We start from the raw sequence: 19,235 nt of genomic DNA, 5'->3' as shown, positions 1-19,235 counted from the left end.
TTGGGGGATGACAAGTGCCAGGCGGCCTGTGTGATGGCCCCGGGCTAGCCTGGGGGGCTGGATGACCAGATAAGTGGTTCCCACACAAAGATGAACTTCTACATGGGGCAGGGGGCAGATGACACAGGAAGATCCTTCCGGCTCCAATGTTGTCGCTGCCACAGCAGGAGAAAGACTCGAAGTGAGAGCAGACAGGACATTGGAAGGAAAAGTAAGGCAGGCAGATGGTTTGGTATCCAATGCATGTTCATTTATTTTACACTTAGAAAAAAAATTGCCCTCCCCTTTGTCCCAACCCCCCAACACACAAAGTGTCTCTTTTTACAAACATTTAAAAATTAAACCAAATGAAGATAGACAAGTTAATTTCAGTACAATTATTTTCAGTGTAGCTGTCATAATTAGAGTTTAAATTTCCTACAAGTAACCAATGTCCAAGTAACTTATAGGGATATCCTGATCGACCAAAAGAAACTCCATATTCCAAGTTAGCAAATTCTAGTACAAAAATAGTCCATGTGTCAGAACAGCTTTGCTTTCACACAGGCTTCGGGTCCGTCTGCGGGCTGCAGAACCCCTACCGCTCCCAGGCTCTGGCTCTCACAGATGGCTCCTTTGTCAGAGCTGAAGCAGCACGGCACCCGCCGGGACAGGAGCCAGTGTCTACCTTGGGGCCGAGGCGGAGACGGGCTCAGGAGACCGCTGCTGGCCCCAGGGCAGCGAGGCAGAGCCCCAGTCCCAGCCCCAGGGCCACAGTTGGGCCTGTGGAAGGACAAACTGCCCCTTTGGAGTCACCCCGGGCCTGGGTATGTCCACCCAGGGAGCTGGCCTGTGCTGGTACAGCACAATACACCTTCTGCCAAGTTCTCTCTCCACCACCACCCTGACAGGCAGGGGCTAGCCCCTGGCACCTGCCAGCGGCAAGAGTGTGGCCATGCCCCTGCCGAAGCTGGGGCAAGCCAGGGCAGGCTACTTGTCTCTCAGGATGTCCAGCTGTTCCTGGCACTCAGTGAAGAGGCGCTGGAATCGCAGGTTCTGCCCGATGACTGGCAGCAGCTCCTTCAGCAGCTCCCTCTTCCGCAGACCCTGTGGACACAAGAGTGACACCGAGGGAAGGGTCAGAGGAGGGCCAGACCAGGGCACCTTTCCTGGCTTGGCAGAGGCTCTGCACCTGATGAACCCAGAGAGCTAACGGTGGGACCAGATGAGTGAGCGTGAGGGAGGGGTGGCTGGAAGAGACACTGTGGCCCAGGAAGGCCATAGTGAAGGCCAGGCTCTGTCCCCACACGCCCTGCATTTGCTGACAGTGCCCAGCAATCCTGCACTTCCTGGGCAGGGGTCTTAGATTTAACCTTGTAGGAGAAGCAGGCGGCATGCCAGGACTGAGGGCTGCTAGGCTGCCCCTCAGGCGGATGTTCTCCTAGTGCAGGAACTGCAGGGGACCCTGGTTAACAAGGCACTTAGGGGCAGTGGTAGCTTCTGTTATTCTTCCTGTATCTCTTCCCTCGGCTCCTGCTCGCCGCCATTTGCAGCAGTCATTACTAGGCAGGCTCTCTGCTGCACAGGCCGAAGAGCAAATCTAAGCAACAGTACCAAGTGGAAACGGGGCGAGCAGAAGGTATTTGCCAGCAGCAGAGAAGGCCCAGAACTTAGAAGGCCCAGAACTTAGGCAGGGAATAGGAGCTGCCAGAGGCCAGGTCAGATCAGGGAGGTAACTCAGACGCAGGCAGTGTCCCCATCAGAACTCAAGCTGATGGGGCAGAGGGAGGATAAACTGCAAGAGCAATGGCTAAGGTTAGGTGAAGCCACACCACCAAGCATGTGCGGCCCCGGCTCAATCAACACACACACACTAAAAAAAAAATCCCATATCGTATTTTAAATTTTAGTTTTGAAACAGGGTCTCATGCAACCAGGCTAGTCTTCCACTCTGATGCTGCCAAGAACGACCTTAACCACCTCTTCCTCTTGCCTCTGCTACCCATGCACTGATTCACCACCATACCAGAGCTCCATCCTCAACTCTTATTCTAGATTTCTTTACATACACCCAAAATTCTACTTAAAATGTGAGTGTGGTCTATAGCATTCTTAGGATCAGGAATCTAACTCAATGGAAGACCATTTGCCTTGAATGTACAAAACTCCAGGTTCTATCCACAGCAATCTGCAGAGGAAAACAACATGTAACCATGGACATTGGAAGTTAAAGACGGAAAAGGATGTTAGTTAACAAGGTGTTGGGGCAACAGCTTGTTCATAGCATGCTTCCCTCTCAAAGAAACTCTTACCAAAGAACGTACCAGAAATACCAGGTTGGTAAAATACCCTCAGAAAAATGTGCAAAGATCAGGATTTTCCAATCTTATACAAACTTAGAGAAAAAAAATGAAGAACCCTAACTTTATCTATTTTGCAAATAACCCAGCCAAGCCTTAAACCAAACAAGAGAAGTATAGAAATGAAAGATTCTGGACTGAAGGGTGTCACCATAAAACTTAATGTACAAATCCCTTATAAATAATTAGCAATCTTTTCTTTCATTTTGGGGAGGGGGGTGATTGGTTTATTTTTTTTTTATTTTTATTTTTATTTTTTTTGAGACAGGGTTTCTCTGTGTAGTTTTGGTGCCTGTCCTGGATCTTGCTCTGTAGACCAGACTGGCCTCGAACTTACAGGAGGCCTCTGCCTCCCAAGTGCTGGGATTAAAGGAATGTGCCAGCACTGCCCAGCTTTAGCAATCTTTTCTAATGAAACTATAACCAAGTTGGCTTTATCCAGAAACAGGGAGATAAATAATGAAAAAAAATGTATAACTTATTATGCTAAAAGATTTCAAACTTGTACTGGAGTGCTTAGCAAAAACAGTATGACAGGCGAGGAAGGCATGAAACTGGAAAACAGAATATGCTTATTTAAGACGATTTGATTTCTTATTCCATGTAGAAAACACAAAGTACTGGCAGACAAACTTAATAAAAACAAAAGACATCGTTGGGCATGGTGGTATGTCTGTAATCTCATCATCTGGAAGGTGGGGGCAGGAGAACCGCATACGCTCTGGGCCCAGAGCTACACAGAAACCATTTATAATAATAATAATAATAATAATAATAATAATAATAATAATAATAATAAAATAATAATAATAATAGGAGAAGAAGAAGAAAAGAAGAGAGGAGGAGGAAGAGGAAGAAGCAAAGGCAGGAGAAGGATCTCTGTGAGTTCAAGGACAGCCTGAGTTACATAGTGAGATCCTATCTCAAAAAAAAAATTTTAAAGCATATAAATGATAATGACAAGATCTTTGTGACACTAAGAGAAAGCAAACGCATTTGTGAATCATGGTATACAAGAAAGAGAAGATTTTCATGCCAAAGGAACAGGAAATGTTTGCAATGAAACTGGAGAAGAGAATTTCCCAAACTTAAGGAGAGAGTGCCATTCAGACTAAACTCACAGCACAGCAAGTAAACAATAACCACGGCTAAAACACTAAATGCACAGGGCACAAAGAAAGAGTACCTCAAGCTCCAAGACAGAAGGGCCAAGTCACACATAAAGCCAAGACACCATAATTACTCACTTATCAATGGAAACCTTAAAAGCCAGGCAAGCTTAGAGAGATGTACTTCTCAAGTTCTGACAGAACACAACAGCAAACCCAGCCTAATACACCAGCAAAACTACCTACTACAATCGAAGGAGAAGAAAAACTCTGCATGATGAAAACAGGTTAAAGGAGGGCTGGAGAGACAGCTGAGGTGGCTGTTCTTTCAGAGGCTCCAAGTTCAGTTCCCAGTACCCACTTTGGGTGGCATCTGTAACTCCAGGTCCAGAAGATACCAGCAGGTACAAAAAGCCTACAGAAATCCAACGAGACAGGACCAGAAAAGGAAACCTCCACAGCATATTATAGATTAAACAATAAAAACATAAAGAACAAGTATTAAAAGTCACAAGAGAGAAAAGTCAAGACACTGATGACCTATCAGAATACCTTCAACAGACAAAATGTAAAGGCAGAAGAGATGGGAAAGATGCATTCCAAATTCTGAAATATCACAAATGCCAATACAGACTATTTGACCCAGCAAAAACATCTACAATAGTGAAGGAGAAATAAAATCTTCTATGATAAAATCAGATGAAAGGAATTCATGCTGACTAAGCCAGCTCTACAGATAACAGAAGGACACTTCACTCTGAAGAGAAGGGTAAACACACCAAGAAGTCACAGGGAATCAATAAATAACGGCAGGATGGCTAATCCAAAGAGGTCTAGAAAACAACAAAATGAAAGGAATTAACACATACCTTCCCATACTAACTCTCAATTTCCCAACATAAAGAGACTAACGTACTAGATTAGAAAACAGGATCCATTCATGTATTTATTCCATGTGTTATATGCATTCGGCTCATAAAATTTTTTTTCAGAAACTTCAAATTGATACCTTAATGATTTTCCTTTACACCTTGGACAAACTAAAGACAAAAACAGTAAACAGAAAGAGATGATCACAACCAGAGCTGAAATTAAGGAAATAAAAATGAAAGATATAATCCAAAGAATCAACAAAAAGAAGAGCGTGTTCTTTCAAAGGATTAACAAAACTGACAAACCATTAACAAATTAGCAACAACAGTGACTGGGCAAAGGCTCCTCCATCTGCCCTCAGCTGGAGCCATCTGTGGTTTAACTTGAAACTGACACCACCACCATCACCCCTTTCTATCCCATGGGAAAGCACCCAATACTATTCTAGAAACTCAGAGTTGAAATGCCCTAGCTAGCTGCATGCTTTTGGCTTCTGTTAAACTGCTTGCTTGCTTGCTTACTTTCCCCTAAAACTACCAACCAGGATGGAGTTTTCCTGAGTTATTTGCCATTAAAAGCTCCCTGTAAAATGCATTTGGGGGCTGGAGAGATGGCTTAGTGGTTAAGAGCACTGGCTGCTCTTCCAGAGGACCTGAGTTCAATTCCCAGCAACCACATGATAGCTCACAACCATCTATAATGAGATCTGGTGCCCTCTTTTGGCCTGCAGCCATACATGCAGACAGAACACTGTATATATAATAAATAAATAAATCTTTTTAAAAAAAAAGATGCATTTGAGGCTGCTCTGTGAAAAGTGTTCTCTCCAGGCAGTTGCCAGCTTAATACAAACTCTCAATCAGAACTTTGGTCATAATAAGTGGTCTTTGGGTCTCTATCCCACAACAGTTGGAGGTCCCACCAAAATCCTTTCAAGACCCTCAGCAGTTTGACCAACCCTAACGCCTCGGCACAGTTCACGGCTGATAGAGGGTGCACAACCTGAGAGAACCTTGTTGCTTGCAGCAGCAGTCCAGACTCCTCCAACATCCCTGTCTAAATTTCCTCCAGCGAGTCACCTGGTTTCTCACTTCCAGAGACAAGTCTGGTGAAGGTGTCTTCTGTTTGGACACAGCATCCAGGATCTGTGTGAGCTGTCACCAGATTCCCCAAGCCTCTTCAGGTATATGAGCACATTGTGGCCACCACTAATCTGTCTCCATATTATTGTTTGTGCCTGTCATGTCTGTCTTTGTCTCTTCTGGTTGGTCTGTTACTTGTCATTGTAAATTGAGATCCAGAAAGTGAACCTATGGGCAGTTCTGCTTCTAACCAGCTCACTCCTTTCCTCCACTATTTTCAGGAGGCATACAAAGTCTTCCAGACCCTTTGTGAGTTAGTAACCCTCTTTTGATGGCCATCTGCAGGAACATCTGATAACCATCATGGCTGATGATCACCGGAAATCCTGGCCACCCTGATCAGTTTCCCCACATAGATTTTTGGCTAAGTCTCGCCCCCTACCAGAATCCAGCAGATGTCACAATTACCATCCTTGATTCCCTAAACTCCCCTGATTGACCCAGACCCTGGCAGTTCTTGTCATTCCTCCCCTCTGGCAAACCCCTAGACTCCTTCTGAGAAGAAGGAGCCAAGTGACAAGTCCCCCCACCTCATTTACGATATATGTTCCCTTCTCAACCAATGACCTATGGAGCTGGAAGTCCCAGAACCCCCCTTTCTCTGAGAAACCACAGGCACTCCTCTCTCTCCACCAGCCCACCTAGGATGACTGTCAAGAGGTACTGCTACCATGCTCACATCACAGGAAAGGGACCACATAAGGTTAGAAGCAAAGAAAGCAGTCTTAGTTCCAGACAGAATCTCTGGCTGATAACACTTATATTGAGAGTAGTTTCCATCCAACCAACCCCATTGAGATCCTAACACTAACCAAGGTAAGGGAGCACTAGACAACTACAGCCAGACTTTCCTAGCTAGGCTCCAAACAGCAGCAAAGAAGCCCACAAACCTGTCAAAGGGAAGTGAGGTCATACAGAATACTATAAAGCATCCTGCTGCATTCCTAAAGCACCTCCCATACCTTACCATACCTATACTCCCATAGACCCACATGCACTGGAGAATGGGTGGCACTCAACACTGCCTGTCACCTAGACAGCCCCAGATATCAGAAAGAAGTTATAAAAGTTAGAGGCATTTGAGGGTGTGACTAGGTCCCAGTTCCTGGAGGTAATTCAAAAGTTGTTTAATAACAACAACAACAACAACAAAAACCTATTGAGAGCTAGCAGAACAAGAGATTTACCTGGGCCACAGTGGTGGCCCTATGAGAAAACCCAGATAATAAACCAGTTCAACACAACAGGCGATAGGGAGGCCAGGAGACAGGCAGGCCACCAATGAGCTGCAGCAAGGACAAAGGACCCTAGAATAATGAGTGCCCTACAGAAAGAGAAAACGTGGCTGGGCCCAGGCTCCTATGCTGTAAGCCCCAGGAGCCTAGGGAACACTTAACGCTAGGAGTGAAAGAACTGACTTCTAAGTACTAGGGTGACATATTCGCTCCTTGAGAAGCCCCCAGGCCAATTAAGGGGCAACAGGAAAAACGGCCTACTACCCTGGACCACCACCTGTTCCATCAACCTAGGAAAGAGAACAGTAAACACTCGTTCTTGGTCATGCCTAACTGTCCCAATGTCCTACTGGGATGACACATTTTTTGCATAAACCAAAAGCTACTACCACCTTCTCTGATGATGAGACACAGACTTACAGACACCCAGCAAAATTCTGGTGTCTCGCCCTCTGTCAGAAGAATATCTCCTAGCTGAAAGTCCTGCCCCAGTCAGAAGATTCAGGTGGACTACCTCTCAGGTTGACAACAAAGACTCCTCGGGGCACAGGCAGAGATCCAGCCCCCAACCCCACTGGCCCAACACCAAATTCCTGTAACTGTTCAACTAACCAGTCCAGTTACCCCCATCCAAATTAAATAATACCCAATGACCAAGGAAGCAAAAGGGAATTGCAGTCCATATTGACTGGCTGGCTTAGAGAGACAGGTGTCCTGCTGCCCGGCCAGTCAACCTGGAATACACTTCTCTTGCCTGTGAAGAAACCTGGGATCTCTGATTATAGATCCCTCCATGATCTAAGGGAAGTGAAGAGAGTTGAGACCATCACCTCATGGTGATGATGACTCATGAGTCTGATTCCTCCAGAGAAACGGGTGTATACTGTCTTAGACCTGAAAAAATCCTTCTCTGGCCTCCCACTGGCAGAGGTAAGTCGACCATCTTTGCTTTTGAATAGACAGACCCAGGGGGAGTTACAGCAGGCAACTTAACTGGACCAGGTTGCCCCAAGGATTTCAAAACTCTTCAACCCTGTTTGATGAGACACTAAGTGCCCTTCTGTAAAGTTTCCCAGGGCCATACTCTTTCTTACAAGATGTAGATGACCTCCTCCTAGCCTCTGAAACTGAAAGAAATTATTGAAGGGTCACTGGGGGACCTTGGACTACAGAGTGGTGGGCTAAGAAAGCCCAACTCTGTACATCAGAAGCTACATCTCTCAGCTACCAGCTGAGGGGAGGCAAAAGGAGCCTGTCTCAGAGTAGGATTGCTGCCATCCTTCAGAGCCCACCCCCAACGGCTAAGAAACACGTTTAAGAGTTCTTGGTGCGGTGGGTATTGCTGCCTCTCCATACTAGGGTTTGTTTTACTTCCACCTGCAACTGCCAACCAGGATGTAGTTTCTGTGTTCTTTGCCTTTAAAGCTCCCTGTAAAATGCATTCCAGGCTGCTCTGTGTAAAGTCCCTCTAGGCAGTCACCTGCTGCCAGCTTAACACAAGACTCTCAGTTAGGACTTTAGTCATGCTGAGTGGTCTTTGGATCTCTACCCCACAAGACAATGAGACAACAACAACAAAAACCTCAGAGACTTAATTAACTAATTTGAAAATCAAAAGCGAGGCTAACAACAGAAAACAATTAAATTCAGAAAATAATAAAGACATATTTTAAAAAAACTATTCCATTAAGTTGGAAAGTCTAAAAGAAACCAACTAATTTCTTAGATGCACACAGCATAACAAAATTAAACCAAGACAAAGTAAGTAACCTAAAAAGATCCATAATCAGCAACAAGATTGAAGCAGTAATAAAAAGTCTCCCAGTACCTGAACCTTGAAGAGCTGACACCAATACTACAGAAATTACTACATGAAACAGAAAAGGGTGGAAAGCTTCCAAACTGTTTTTAATGGAGCCAATTTTATCCTGACACCAAAGCCAGATAAAGACAAAACAAGAAAGTTATAGATGATCTTCACACTGAACATCAATGGAAAAATTCTCAACAAAATACTTGCAAAATAAATGCAAGCTCATGCCAAGAAGTACATCCATCATGACCAAGATGGTGTCATTCCAGATATGCAGAGATGGTTCACAAGCATAAATCAACAAATATTACCCATCACACAAATAAGTCTACAGACAGAAATCATTTCAACAGGCATAGAAAAAGACTGACAAGTCATAGAGATCCTGGGATAAGAGGGGGCGTATTCCAACATAATAAAGGCTATGTACAATACACTTTCAGCCAACATCAAACTAAATGGAAAAAAGGCTCAAAAAATCCCCAGTGTGGCTGGGCAGTGGTGGCACATGCCTTTAATCCCAGCACTTGGGAGGCAGAGCCAGGTGGATCTCTGTGAGTTCGAGGCCAGCCTGATCTACAGAGCAAGATCCAGGACAGGCACCAAAGCTACACAGAGAAACCCTGACAACAACAAGACAAGATTATCTACTCTCTTCACTGCTACTCAATATAGTAGTTGAAGTCTTAGCTAGAACAAGTCAAGAGAAGGAAAAAACGGAATATAAGTAGGACAAGCTGTCAAAGTATCCTTAGCTGCATATGACATGATTCATATAACATGCAAAATAACAGACTACTGAAAAATATTTGTACACTGTGTGAAGATGTGTTGCTGTGGTTGGTGTAATAAAAGGTTGAATGCCAACAGCTAGGAGGAGAGATAGGCGGGACTTTCAGGAGAGACAGGAACCGGAGATGAATCTAGGTACATGGGAGATGCTGGCAAGACATGAAGCAAGTCGGACAAAAACTATGAAGGTAAAAAGTTCGTTATCCCCTTTCCTCCCACACAACTCACCTACCTACCAAGCCTTGTTGGTTCTGCTACTAAATACATACAGGATCTGTCTCCTTGCCCTTCTCCATGGCCACCACACTAATCCAACTTACCACTGACTCCTGGGTCCTCAGGAGAGCTTCAAGATCTACTCTCTGCAAGTGTCTCCCCATCATCCCACAGCGCCTTCTCTGCTTCCTGTGTGTCTGTCAGTGTAACCTCGTGTGTGTAGCAAGCCTTTACTGCCTTCCTCATTACCTCCACCAGAACGTTTGGTCCAGGTCTGCAAGCTGCTTCTCCTCATCCACGAGTTTCACTTGCAATGTCCTTCTCTACATTCTTGCCACTCTTCACTCTTGGGGGCAATTCAGTCTCAGGGCAGCTTGACCACCTCCCCGCCTATGTGTGCTCCCTTACTAGGGACACCAGTCCTCACAAGGACAGGGCATGATTTTTTTTTTTTTTTTTTTTTTTTTTTGGTTTTTCGAGACAGGGTCTCTCTGTGTAGCTTTGCGCCTTTCCTGGAGCTCACTTGGTAGCCCAGGCTGGCCTCGAACTCACAGAGATCCGCCTGGCTCTGCCTCCCAAGTGCTGGGATTAAAGGCGTGCGCCACCACCGCCCGGTTGATTTTTTTTTTAAAGTAGGTCTCACCATGTAGCCATGGCTGTTCTGGCCTGAACCCTCTATGTAGATGAGGCTGGCCTCAAACACAGAGATCTGCATGCCTCTGCCTCTCAAGTACTGGGATCAAGGGCGTGTGCCACTAGGCCTAATACGATCCTTCATTATTACCACACCAAGAGTGCTGGTAGGTCACTTCTCTCAGCACAGGTGTGACTAGTGCCTACTGAACTCCTGCCCAGGTGTACAATGCCAGCATGCCAGTATCCCACTGACAGTGTGGCTCAGGCAGGCACTGGACGCCTCATGGTAAGAACTCTCAAAGCATTCTGTCTTATTTCCAAAATTCTACCTTCATGAAATGCAATATAGCTCTTGTGGCAAGAATGAAAGATGCACCTACCACTACTGTTGACTCCCACTGGCTTCCAGTGGAGCAGTGAACGGGACCCAGCAAGTCCTTGCATATTTCTCGGAGTCGGTATTCAAACCCTGAATAGAGAAAAACAAAACAACAAAAACAGGGACACATTATTAAAATCAAGAATATGCTAAGTTGTTATACACATCCAAACTGAATGAACAAATATTTTATTATAGGCAAAACATGTCTATCTCTTGCTGCCTGGGGTCTAGAGACACATGAATAGTTTCTCACTCATTCATCACCCTTTGAACAAGATAGGCAGCACCCTCGCTGTCTGCTGGGCTCCAGGAAGTAAGACCCAGGCAGCTCAGTGACGAAAAGTTGTGGGAAACCATGGGAACTGGTGAAGAGGAGTGGGCTAACAGGACTTTGGCAGCTGGTGTGAAGAGATCACAAGAAGGGAGGCAACTTCAAAGGGAGGAGCGGACTGGGAAGCCGCCTTCAGACTGACAGCAAGGGTCACAGGCAGCAGTGTGGGTGATGCCACCAGAAAGTCTAGAGGCAGAGTTTCAGGCAGTGCTTAGACAGCTGAAGCCATCGGGACTGGAGAAGTGAACAGTTCTCACATGGTTTACAGGTGGTCCTCCTCTCATAGCCAAGAAAACAAAGGGAAAGACTGGCTCTGTCCAAGAAGTGAAGACCCCAGAGGAGTCAGAGCCTCCACAGTATATAAGAGTAAGTTCTGCTCAACACCCAGGAAGGAGAAAACCATTTCTCAGGGGTGGGTACATGACCTAAGCCATGGCTGACATGACCTAGGAATAAGGACCTGGGAGGTCAACATGTGTAGGAAGGCCAGTGAGCACATACTGAGCACAGAAAGAATCAAAGGGCTCCCCTTTGAAGGCTCAGCAGTAACGTCTACTGTGACCAGAGGGTTTACTAACACACACAGTCAGCCTGAATCACATAAGCATTGAGTACTGGCTCTGCCAGTCACTTTGCAGACAACTGGCACATTTTTCTATCTTTTAGATACTTAGGTTTCTTTTCTTTAAATCATATCAAAATGGGGAAGGTGATAAAGGACAAATGTTGGGTATTCTGTGTTGTGTGAGATGATCAAAGAACGAGGTCACTCCAAGATGAATTTTAGGCCTATGTGGCAACAGGAAGGTCCAGCCTTTGATGGACTGAACCTTGAACAGCTGTTCAAAGGCATATTTATTGATGGCTACACAGTTGGGTTGGTTTTTTGTTTTTTATTGGGGGCAAGGGGGGGGGGGAGATAAACAAGTTCCTCATACCAAAGTCCCTGATCTAATCTATATGTTTTTCTGAAGAAAAGCATCACATCCCCAAGCACTTCAGTGTTTATTGAGTACAGTTTTCAGTACCCAATAATCCATGAGCTCCAGATGTGCCAGGAGCGCCTTGTGACTAAAGTCATGCAAAGGCTGTAGAGCTGCTTCAGAAAACAACTCTATAAATCACAGAAAACAATCACTGATTTCTACTAAGATGTCTTCTGGGTCAAAGTACTTCTAGAAAACAACTGTTCACCCTGAGGTTTACCTTAAACACAGTGAAAACTCTTCTGTTCTAATGTCTACCCTTGCTATAGTGACTCAGCTGGTTCCCTACAACACAGAGCAGAGGGGGCAGAGCTGTGGAGAAGCTCTGGAAGCAGAGTGGGCAGCTGTGTGGGTCACTGGAGAGCTCTGGAGGGGCCTCTGTGCCACACACTGGAGGCCAGGCAGAGGAAAGACTGAGAAGACAGGGTGGGAATTTGCCCACCAAGGAACGAGAGGTGGCTGGAGGTCACGGCAGTGTCCTTTTCCAACACACCTTGCTCTCTGTGGGAGGTACTGCTGAGGACACAGGCACTCTGAGAGCCCTGCTGCTGCGGTGGGTATGGACTGGAGGGCCAGGGAGGCACTGGGGGCATGCAGGATCTTCTAGCATAAGGGGCTCAGAGGAGGAGAAAAACAGTCAACAGACACCCTTCTTTGGAGTGACCTTACCTTCATTCACAAGGTACCGAGCATAGAGGAGCAGCCAGTGGCGGTACTCATGGCTTGACTGCAGGGTAAGTGCCGCGGCAACCTGGTTCTCTAGGTAGGCCAACGTAGTCTCCTGCTGCACCACATGAGGCACAGAGAAGAGCCGGGCAGCTTGCCTTCCAGAGCTGCAGAGACCAGCAAGGCAGGCACAATAAGACAGGGTATACTACATGGGTGTCAGGAGGCTGCTCCCATGTGCCCTGGTGTACCAGAGAGGAGATGGAAGGGTGGAGAGAGGGCAAATAAGCTGTCCAAGCTCCCATCCATCAGCTAACTAATCTATTAGCAGGTGCCAGATTCCTGCCAACCTCCCTATTCTTCACCACAAGCTAGGCAGCATTTTCAAAAATGTCTTGCCCAGTATCTGTTTGGGTCCCCAAAATGACAGGCCTATACATTCCCAAACCCTGTGCCAGACGGGTATCAATGACCCTTAGGACCCTCAGAGACTGTCACCTGGGCCTTTGAAGTGAGGGGGCATACTTGACATACATAAGACATACTTGACATACATAAGTAAAAACTAAAAACCCATTCTGCACCGAATAGCAGTTAGGACACAGGAAACAATTAGGGACCAGACCCAGTTCCCTCCCAGTACAGGACTGTTGCAGTGGCCAAGATTCCCAGCTCACATACTTGGAAGTGCGGCCCTGAATTATGGCTAACGGTCCTGAACACAGCATGGCGTCCTGGGATGGTAGGCTGTTCCTGAAGTCTGCACACTGGGCCAGTGAATCTTGTTTGTCAGAAACCAGATTCCTGAGAAAGCAAAGGAAGGAGCAAAAGTCAGGAAACAAGAAGACAAAAGATCAGGGGGATGGAGCAAGCCCTGCCCACCATACTGGCAGCAGACCAGTGGAGACAGCGGGAGTCCTCCAAGGTAGGTGCCCATTACTGGCAGGTTTTCTAGTCGAGTCTGATAAATGTTTATTCTAAGGCAAGGCTGATGAGAGGAGTCTCACTCAACATTTTAGCTACAGTCTTGGTTCTTACTGTCTAATGGACTCCTGTATGAAATGTACTCTGAATGCCTGGCTCACACAATACTGTGGCTGCCCATGGCCCTGCATGAACTGGCCCTGCTCTGTCTGCAGGCAATCCCAGGCCTCCAGCTACTTGTGCCTTCAATTCTCCTGACAAGGCTGTGCTCCCACTTTCCCAGGACCAAAACAAAAAGCTGATACATCTTTTCCTTCTTCTGAGTTTCTGAAAAGTCAAATTTGGGATCTTCCTGTCTCAGCTTCCTGAGTAAGCACCATTGCTACAAGCATGTGCCACCATGCCTGGCTTATCTTTTCTTAAATGATCAACATTTTTGTCACTACAATAATCACACATAATACACAAGTATTTGCAAATTGAGAAAGGACGTAGCAGAGATTTGTTTTTTTTTTAACTGAAAAATGAAATCTCAGTGTTGAGTATGAACTTGTGCCCTGGCTACTCTTAACAGAAAAGGAGCTAAGGCTGGTGGTAGTGGTGCACGCCTTTAATCCCAGCACTCGGGAGGCAGAGGCAGGAGGATCTCTGTGAGTTTGAGGCCAGTCTGGTCTGCAGAGCAAGTTGCAAGACAGCCAAAGCTACACAGAGAAACCATGTCTAAAACAAACAAACAAACAAAATACTGAAAAAAATAAAAAAAGAAAGAAAACAAAAAGAGACCTAGAAGGCAGCATACTTTGGTTCAATGAGAGTCCCTACCTCAGTAAATAAGGTGGAGAGCAATAGAGGAAGACACCAGACATCAGCCTTCTGGCCTTCATGCACATGCTCACATCTGCATACACCTATACACATATCCACCCCTACACATGCAGATACACATATGCACATGCTCACATCTGCACACACCTATACACATACACATATACACATGCACACATACACACATTTTTTAAAATCTCTAATGTATAGAGAGTTTACAAATACAGATTTGGCTCCAAATTCCAAACTAGTCAAAGATGATATAGAAATCGCAACAGTAGCCTGATCTTCTCCTTAAGTCTCAAAGACCATTTGGTCCAGGTAAGTCCACAAAACTGACTATTAACAAGGCAACCATGGAGCTGTTACCCCCATGTTGTTGATGGTGAAGAAGGCTAGTCTAGCAAGAGCCATAAACATTTTGCAGTTATCTGTTCTGATAAAACTGGCTCCAGGAAACAATATAGGAGGCCAGTACCCTTACCCATGAACTCTGAAGGGGGGGAAGCCCAGATTCACAGGACAGTAGTACATATACAGGGTGTCAGTGAAAGTTGAATAGAAAAAAGTCAAGCAGGACTGACCACCAGGGCCCAGGGCCGTGCTCTGGTGTCCAGTGTAGACACACTCCCAGGGAACAGGACATGGATGGGGCAGCTTCTTACCATGTGGAGAGTGATGGATTAAAGCAGTATGCTTTCCCATCAGACAAGTTCATCACTGGGATTCCATGCTGTGTTAACAAGATCTGTGACACCGTCATATCACTTCCTAGGAGATACCATGGGATTAAGTTCTAGTCAGTAAGCATGAATGCAAAGTCACTAATGGAGAAATCCGAGCCCTGGCTCCCACAATCCCAACACTAAACCTCTGGACTGCTGATATATAATCAATATACTGTTGCTTGGAGCTTTAGCCAAGCCATTCTGATAACCACCAGGATCTTTGTCACCTATTTCAGGGACCCATTTAATCATCTGCCCAGAAAGCAGGTCTCCCTGCTACATAAGCTCAGCCCTGTCTCACTGGCTCTCTACACACACTAAGGGGCCACAGTCCCTATCTGTCTCAGACTTGGGACTCTGCCACCAGGGGAAGAGGGGTGCCCACCATAGGGTTACCTGACAAGATGGAGTGTAGAGACTCTTCTTTCACCACAACCACCTGCCTGTGAACATCCCTAAAGAGACAGGGAAACAGCTTACTCTACACCCAAGTCAGAGGCATCAAAACGTCTTCGCTGCTCAACACCCTGGTCCCCACATTATGTTCCCAGCCCATTCTGCCCAAATCTACAAAAGAAGCTTCAGGTAGCAGAGTCACTCCCAAGACCCAGACCCACCCTGAGGTAAACAGGAGTGTAGCCACCTCTGCTCAAAGACACCTCATCGCCAATGAACACTATTAACTGCCCTTGGGCTCACTGGCCACACCTCTGTTCGTTCCCCACCAGACCCCTGCAGAGCCTGGAGGCCCCAGCCTGTGCCTCGATGCCTGCCTCTCACCAGACAGAGAGTGTGGCTGCAGCGGTGAGTGCCATGACGTAGGGGCCCGTGCAATGCAAAGTAGAGATTGGAGATGGAAGGAGGATGGGAGGCAGAAGACGGCGACCACAAGCAGAGAACACCGACAGCATCCTCTTTTCACAGGCAACACATACCACATCACTGCAAGGGAAGAGGAGGGAAGGCGTCACAGGGGCCGGGTGAGGGAGGATGCAGAGCCTTCGCTCCACCGGGCCCCACTGAGCGGGCGCTGCTACTGGAACAGCAAGGACGGGGCTACGCAAGGGCCAGGGCAGGGCAAACGGACAGTCAGCCTGCTTGAGCTCTTACACAGGGACTTCTCTTTCCCCTCTTCACCCAAAAAGCTGCCCACACTGATACTGATCAAGGGGAGAGGTGCTTCACAGAGCTACCGTACCTGACAGTCACCCAGAAAATGTGTCTAATTCATCAGATGAGACCAGAGTGCCCATGTGACAGTCCCCTGGCTACGACTAGCCAGGGGAGTCTAGACAAGGACCTGGGGACAGGCTGGGAGAAGGGTGGGAACGCTAGCACTAGCTGCTACAGAGTCCGGACTGTCAGGGCTAAGACATGAGAGGCATGTTATTCTATGAGCAAGGAGTATTCACAGCAGCACCCCAGATCGAGATGTGGTCCTCAAGGAGGCCACTGCCTTCCAAGTATGGCTTCTAAGGTCAGGCCATTGGTTCAGGGGTTACTACAGCTCACATCCTAGCAAAACATATGGAACACCCTTCATTATTATCTAACCCAATGAGGCAGGGCACATGGGTTAGACATCAGTATGGGCAATTTAACCCTGCGTCAGAGTACTCCCAACTCTTCCATAATGAGATGTTACTGGATTCTAAGAAGGGAGGGCAAGCAAGACATGTTTGTTTATAACTGCCTGTTTTCAAAGTACAAATACAAGAAAACTTTGAACAGGACCCAGTAGCAGGGAGGGAGCTCTCTTGATGATGTGACTAGGTCCCATCATGATCAGGACTTTCCTTTAACCAGCTCCCAGCAATGAAGGTGCGACATGGGCTCCAGCACTGCACTGGGATCTTTGTGGTCTGGCCTGGATGTTGAGACTGTACAGAAGGCCCAGTTCCAGCAGCTATTGCCACAGGAGATATGTCTGTGCTGACATCCTTGGGTCACGCCACAGGCCCTGAGACCAGAGACATGCAACTGGTGCCCACAGCAATATGAAGCACAGGAAGCCAGGACTTAGAAACCAGGGAGCCCATGCCAAGGGAAAACCCCAACAACTGTGGGGTCCTTCAGGACTTACTACTAGAAACTCACTTGGGTCCAAGGGAATCTTGAGACCTACAGCTAGGTGAGAGGCATTCACACATGTCCTCAAGACAGACAACTACGGATCTAACTGAAATGGTTTTCTGAGTGATCACGGCTGTAAAGCCTAGTAGAAGTATCTGCTACACTGTCCTGACTGGTCCTGAGGACAGGAGACAGGACAGAACACAGTCACCATAAAGAGAGCTCCTTCCCTGCTACTGGGTCCTGCTCAAAGTTTGAGTCCAAACTTTGAAAACAGACATTGGTAAACAAGATAGCCTGGTAGGTGCCTGAGAAAGTGCTGGTCATTTCAGAGTAAGGGGAGGACAGGACTCTTGCGCTGCTGTAAGAAGGCCCTGGGTGACAGCACTGACCTGAGACAATCCCACCTCCAATGCAGGATGGGTTCTAGCCAGCAGCAGGTTCTAGGTTCTAGGACTTGCAGCAGCATTAGTCTAGCCCACTCTCAGGACCCTGGATGAAAACCCGGGGTCCAGGGAAAGCACCTGCCCAGACCAGGGAGAAGCAGGCAGACCTCAGACAGGTCTCAGAGCATCCTTGTGAGAGTGTGAGGGGAGGGCACTAACACTGACAGCTTGGGTGCTGCAGGGAGGAGACGGTGAATGAACATGTTCACAGGGCCCAGCAGAAGCCGACTGGAGTCACCTTCTTCACATGGTCACACTCCATAACTGTGCCAACGCTGTCCTCCCTCCTGCCCTTACCAGCTGCCAGCAGCGGTGAGGACACGGCTAGTGAGCACCGTCTCCCACTCCTTCCCTTCTCGGTTGCACTTCAGGCGGCTCAGCCTTATTCCCCCAACAGCGGTCACTTCATTTTCCACTTCAATGTACATGGAAGGGTCAGAGCTCACCTGGATGAAGGAAAGCAACACATGTCTTTTCAGTTAACAGGGGCCTGTTCAGGTCGTAGTCCCTGTACATGTGGGACACTCGGGGACTGCATGGCAACCTGGGCTCTGGGGCAGCGCAAAGACAACAAAGAGTCCGACTAGGCTTGCCAGCAGAGGAGGATGACAAGGACTAGAGGAAGAGGAACAGGGAAAGAAAGTTACCATGTCATCTCACGGGGGTGTCACTTGCCCAAGAATATACTGTAAGGACTACAGCCACACAGAATGAACTTGGGAGTAAGCCTCCTATTTGAAGGATTACCAAAGACTGAAATATTTGATAAGAGAGGAAAGTATAAAAATAAAGCCCCAATGTGCTTTTCATATTAACTTCCCTATGCAATACTATGGCATTACATAATAACATCATGGTCTAGTTTAATGCCTGGCATGAAATGGATTCAGCCTTATACATATCTGCACATCCGATATATATCTAAGCTGGGTTTCTGTATGGAAACCTAGGCAGAACAGCTGACAAGTTTAGATGAATGGCCACACGAGTGGGGGAACTGGGGTGGACGGTGCTCAAAAGCAAAGAGCTACATTCTCTTTACCAACAGCAGAAACAAGGATGGCTCCATGTGTACTAAGAAGCAGCTAAGGACAGTGAGACTAGACAACCCACAAACACATGTGCCTTGAAGCTGTCAAGGGTGGTGGAAGAGACACTAGTCAGGACTTGAAGGAGTGGTTGTCAGATCTGATGTAAGGGCAGCCCTGGCAGTTGGGACTTAAAAGCCAAACTAGAGAGAGAAAGAGACATGGGGATGAGGATAGGAAACTAGCAGTCCACCCCAGTCAGCTAGTATCCCTCCAGAAGGGGATGGAGGGCCGCTGGAAAGGAGTCCCCAAGGTGTGACAAGGTAGGGCTTATACGAGTTAGGGGAGAGAGAATGTGTGCGCTCGTGAAGGGGTGGTAGGGCAGGTCCTCACCTGGAGGGTGAACGCTCTCTGCGGGCCTGGAATTGGCAGCTTCAGTGCAAGTGCTGGTGCAGACAGACACATGGCCTCCTTCTCTGCAGACAGGGCAGCTGGAGACTAAAAGAGCCAGAAATACCCCTGAGCCCCACCTCAACACTACAGGGTAGCATTAGGGGCAGTAAGTCACCCAGAAGTGAGGACCTAAAGTGAGGCTGGGCCTGCTCCCAAAATATGTCCACCTACTCTGGAAGACAGAAAGCACAAGGGAATGCTACAAGGATCCCCACCTGACAGATGAGGGGGCTGACAT

At 47.1% G+C, this 19,235-nt stretch overlaps 1 protein-coding gene across 4 annotated transcripts in view; it reads right to left on the bottom strand.

Annotated features, from left to right (window-relative positions):
• Nucleotides 1-228: 228 nt before the first annotated feature.
• Hira (histone cell cycle regulator) overlaps nt 229-19,235 on the bottom strand; it is an 85,187-nt gene continuing 66,180 nt past the window's right edge. For all 4 annotated transcript variants that reach the window (XM_006994451.4, XM_042259043.2, XM_015987946.3 and 1 more), the window contains 9 exons: nt 18,938-19,042; nt 17,814-17,962; nt 15,778-15,939; nt 15,394-15,452; nt 14,935-15,040; nt 13,202-13,324; nt 12,524-12,687; nt 10,536-10,624; nt 229-1,086 (listed from right to left, as the gene is read on the bottom strand). In XM_006994451.4, coding sequence (XP_006994513.1) covers nt 970-1,086; nt 10,536-10,624; nt 12,524-12,687; nt 13,202-13,324; nt 14,935-15,040; nt 15,394-15,452; nt 15,778-15,939; nt 17,814-17,962; nt 18,938-19,042 — 1,074 coding nt within the window. In that variant the 3' untranslated portion in view covers nt 229-969. The remainder of the gene's footprint in view (nt 1,087-10,535; nt 10,625-12,523; nt 12,688-13,201; nt 13,325-14,934; nt 15,041-15,393; nt 15,453-15,777; nt 15,940-17,813; nt 17,963-18,937; nt 19,043-19,235) is intronic.

The sequence above is a fragment of the Peromyscus maniculatus genome, chromosome 12 (assembly GCF_049852395.1).
Source record: "Peromyscus maniculatus bairdii isolate BWxNUB_F1_BW_parent chromosome 12, HU_Pman_BW_mat_3.1, whole genome shotgun sequence".
NCBI lineage: Eukaryota > Metazoa > Chordata > Mammalia > Rodentia > Cricetidae > Peromyscus > Peromyscus maniculatus.
Note: the sequence above shows the minus strand (reverse complement) of the source record. Positions and strands in the feature narration are given on the sequence as shown.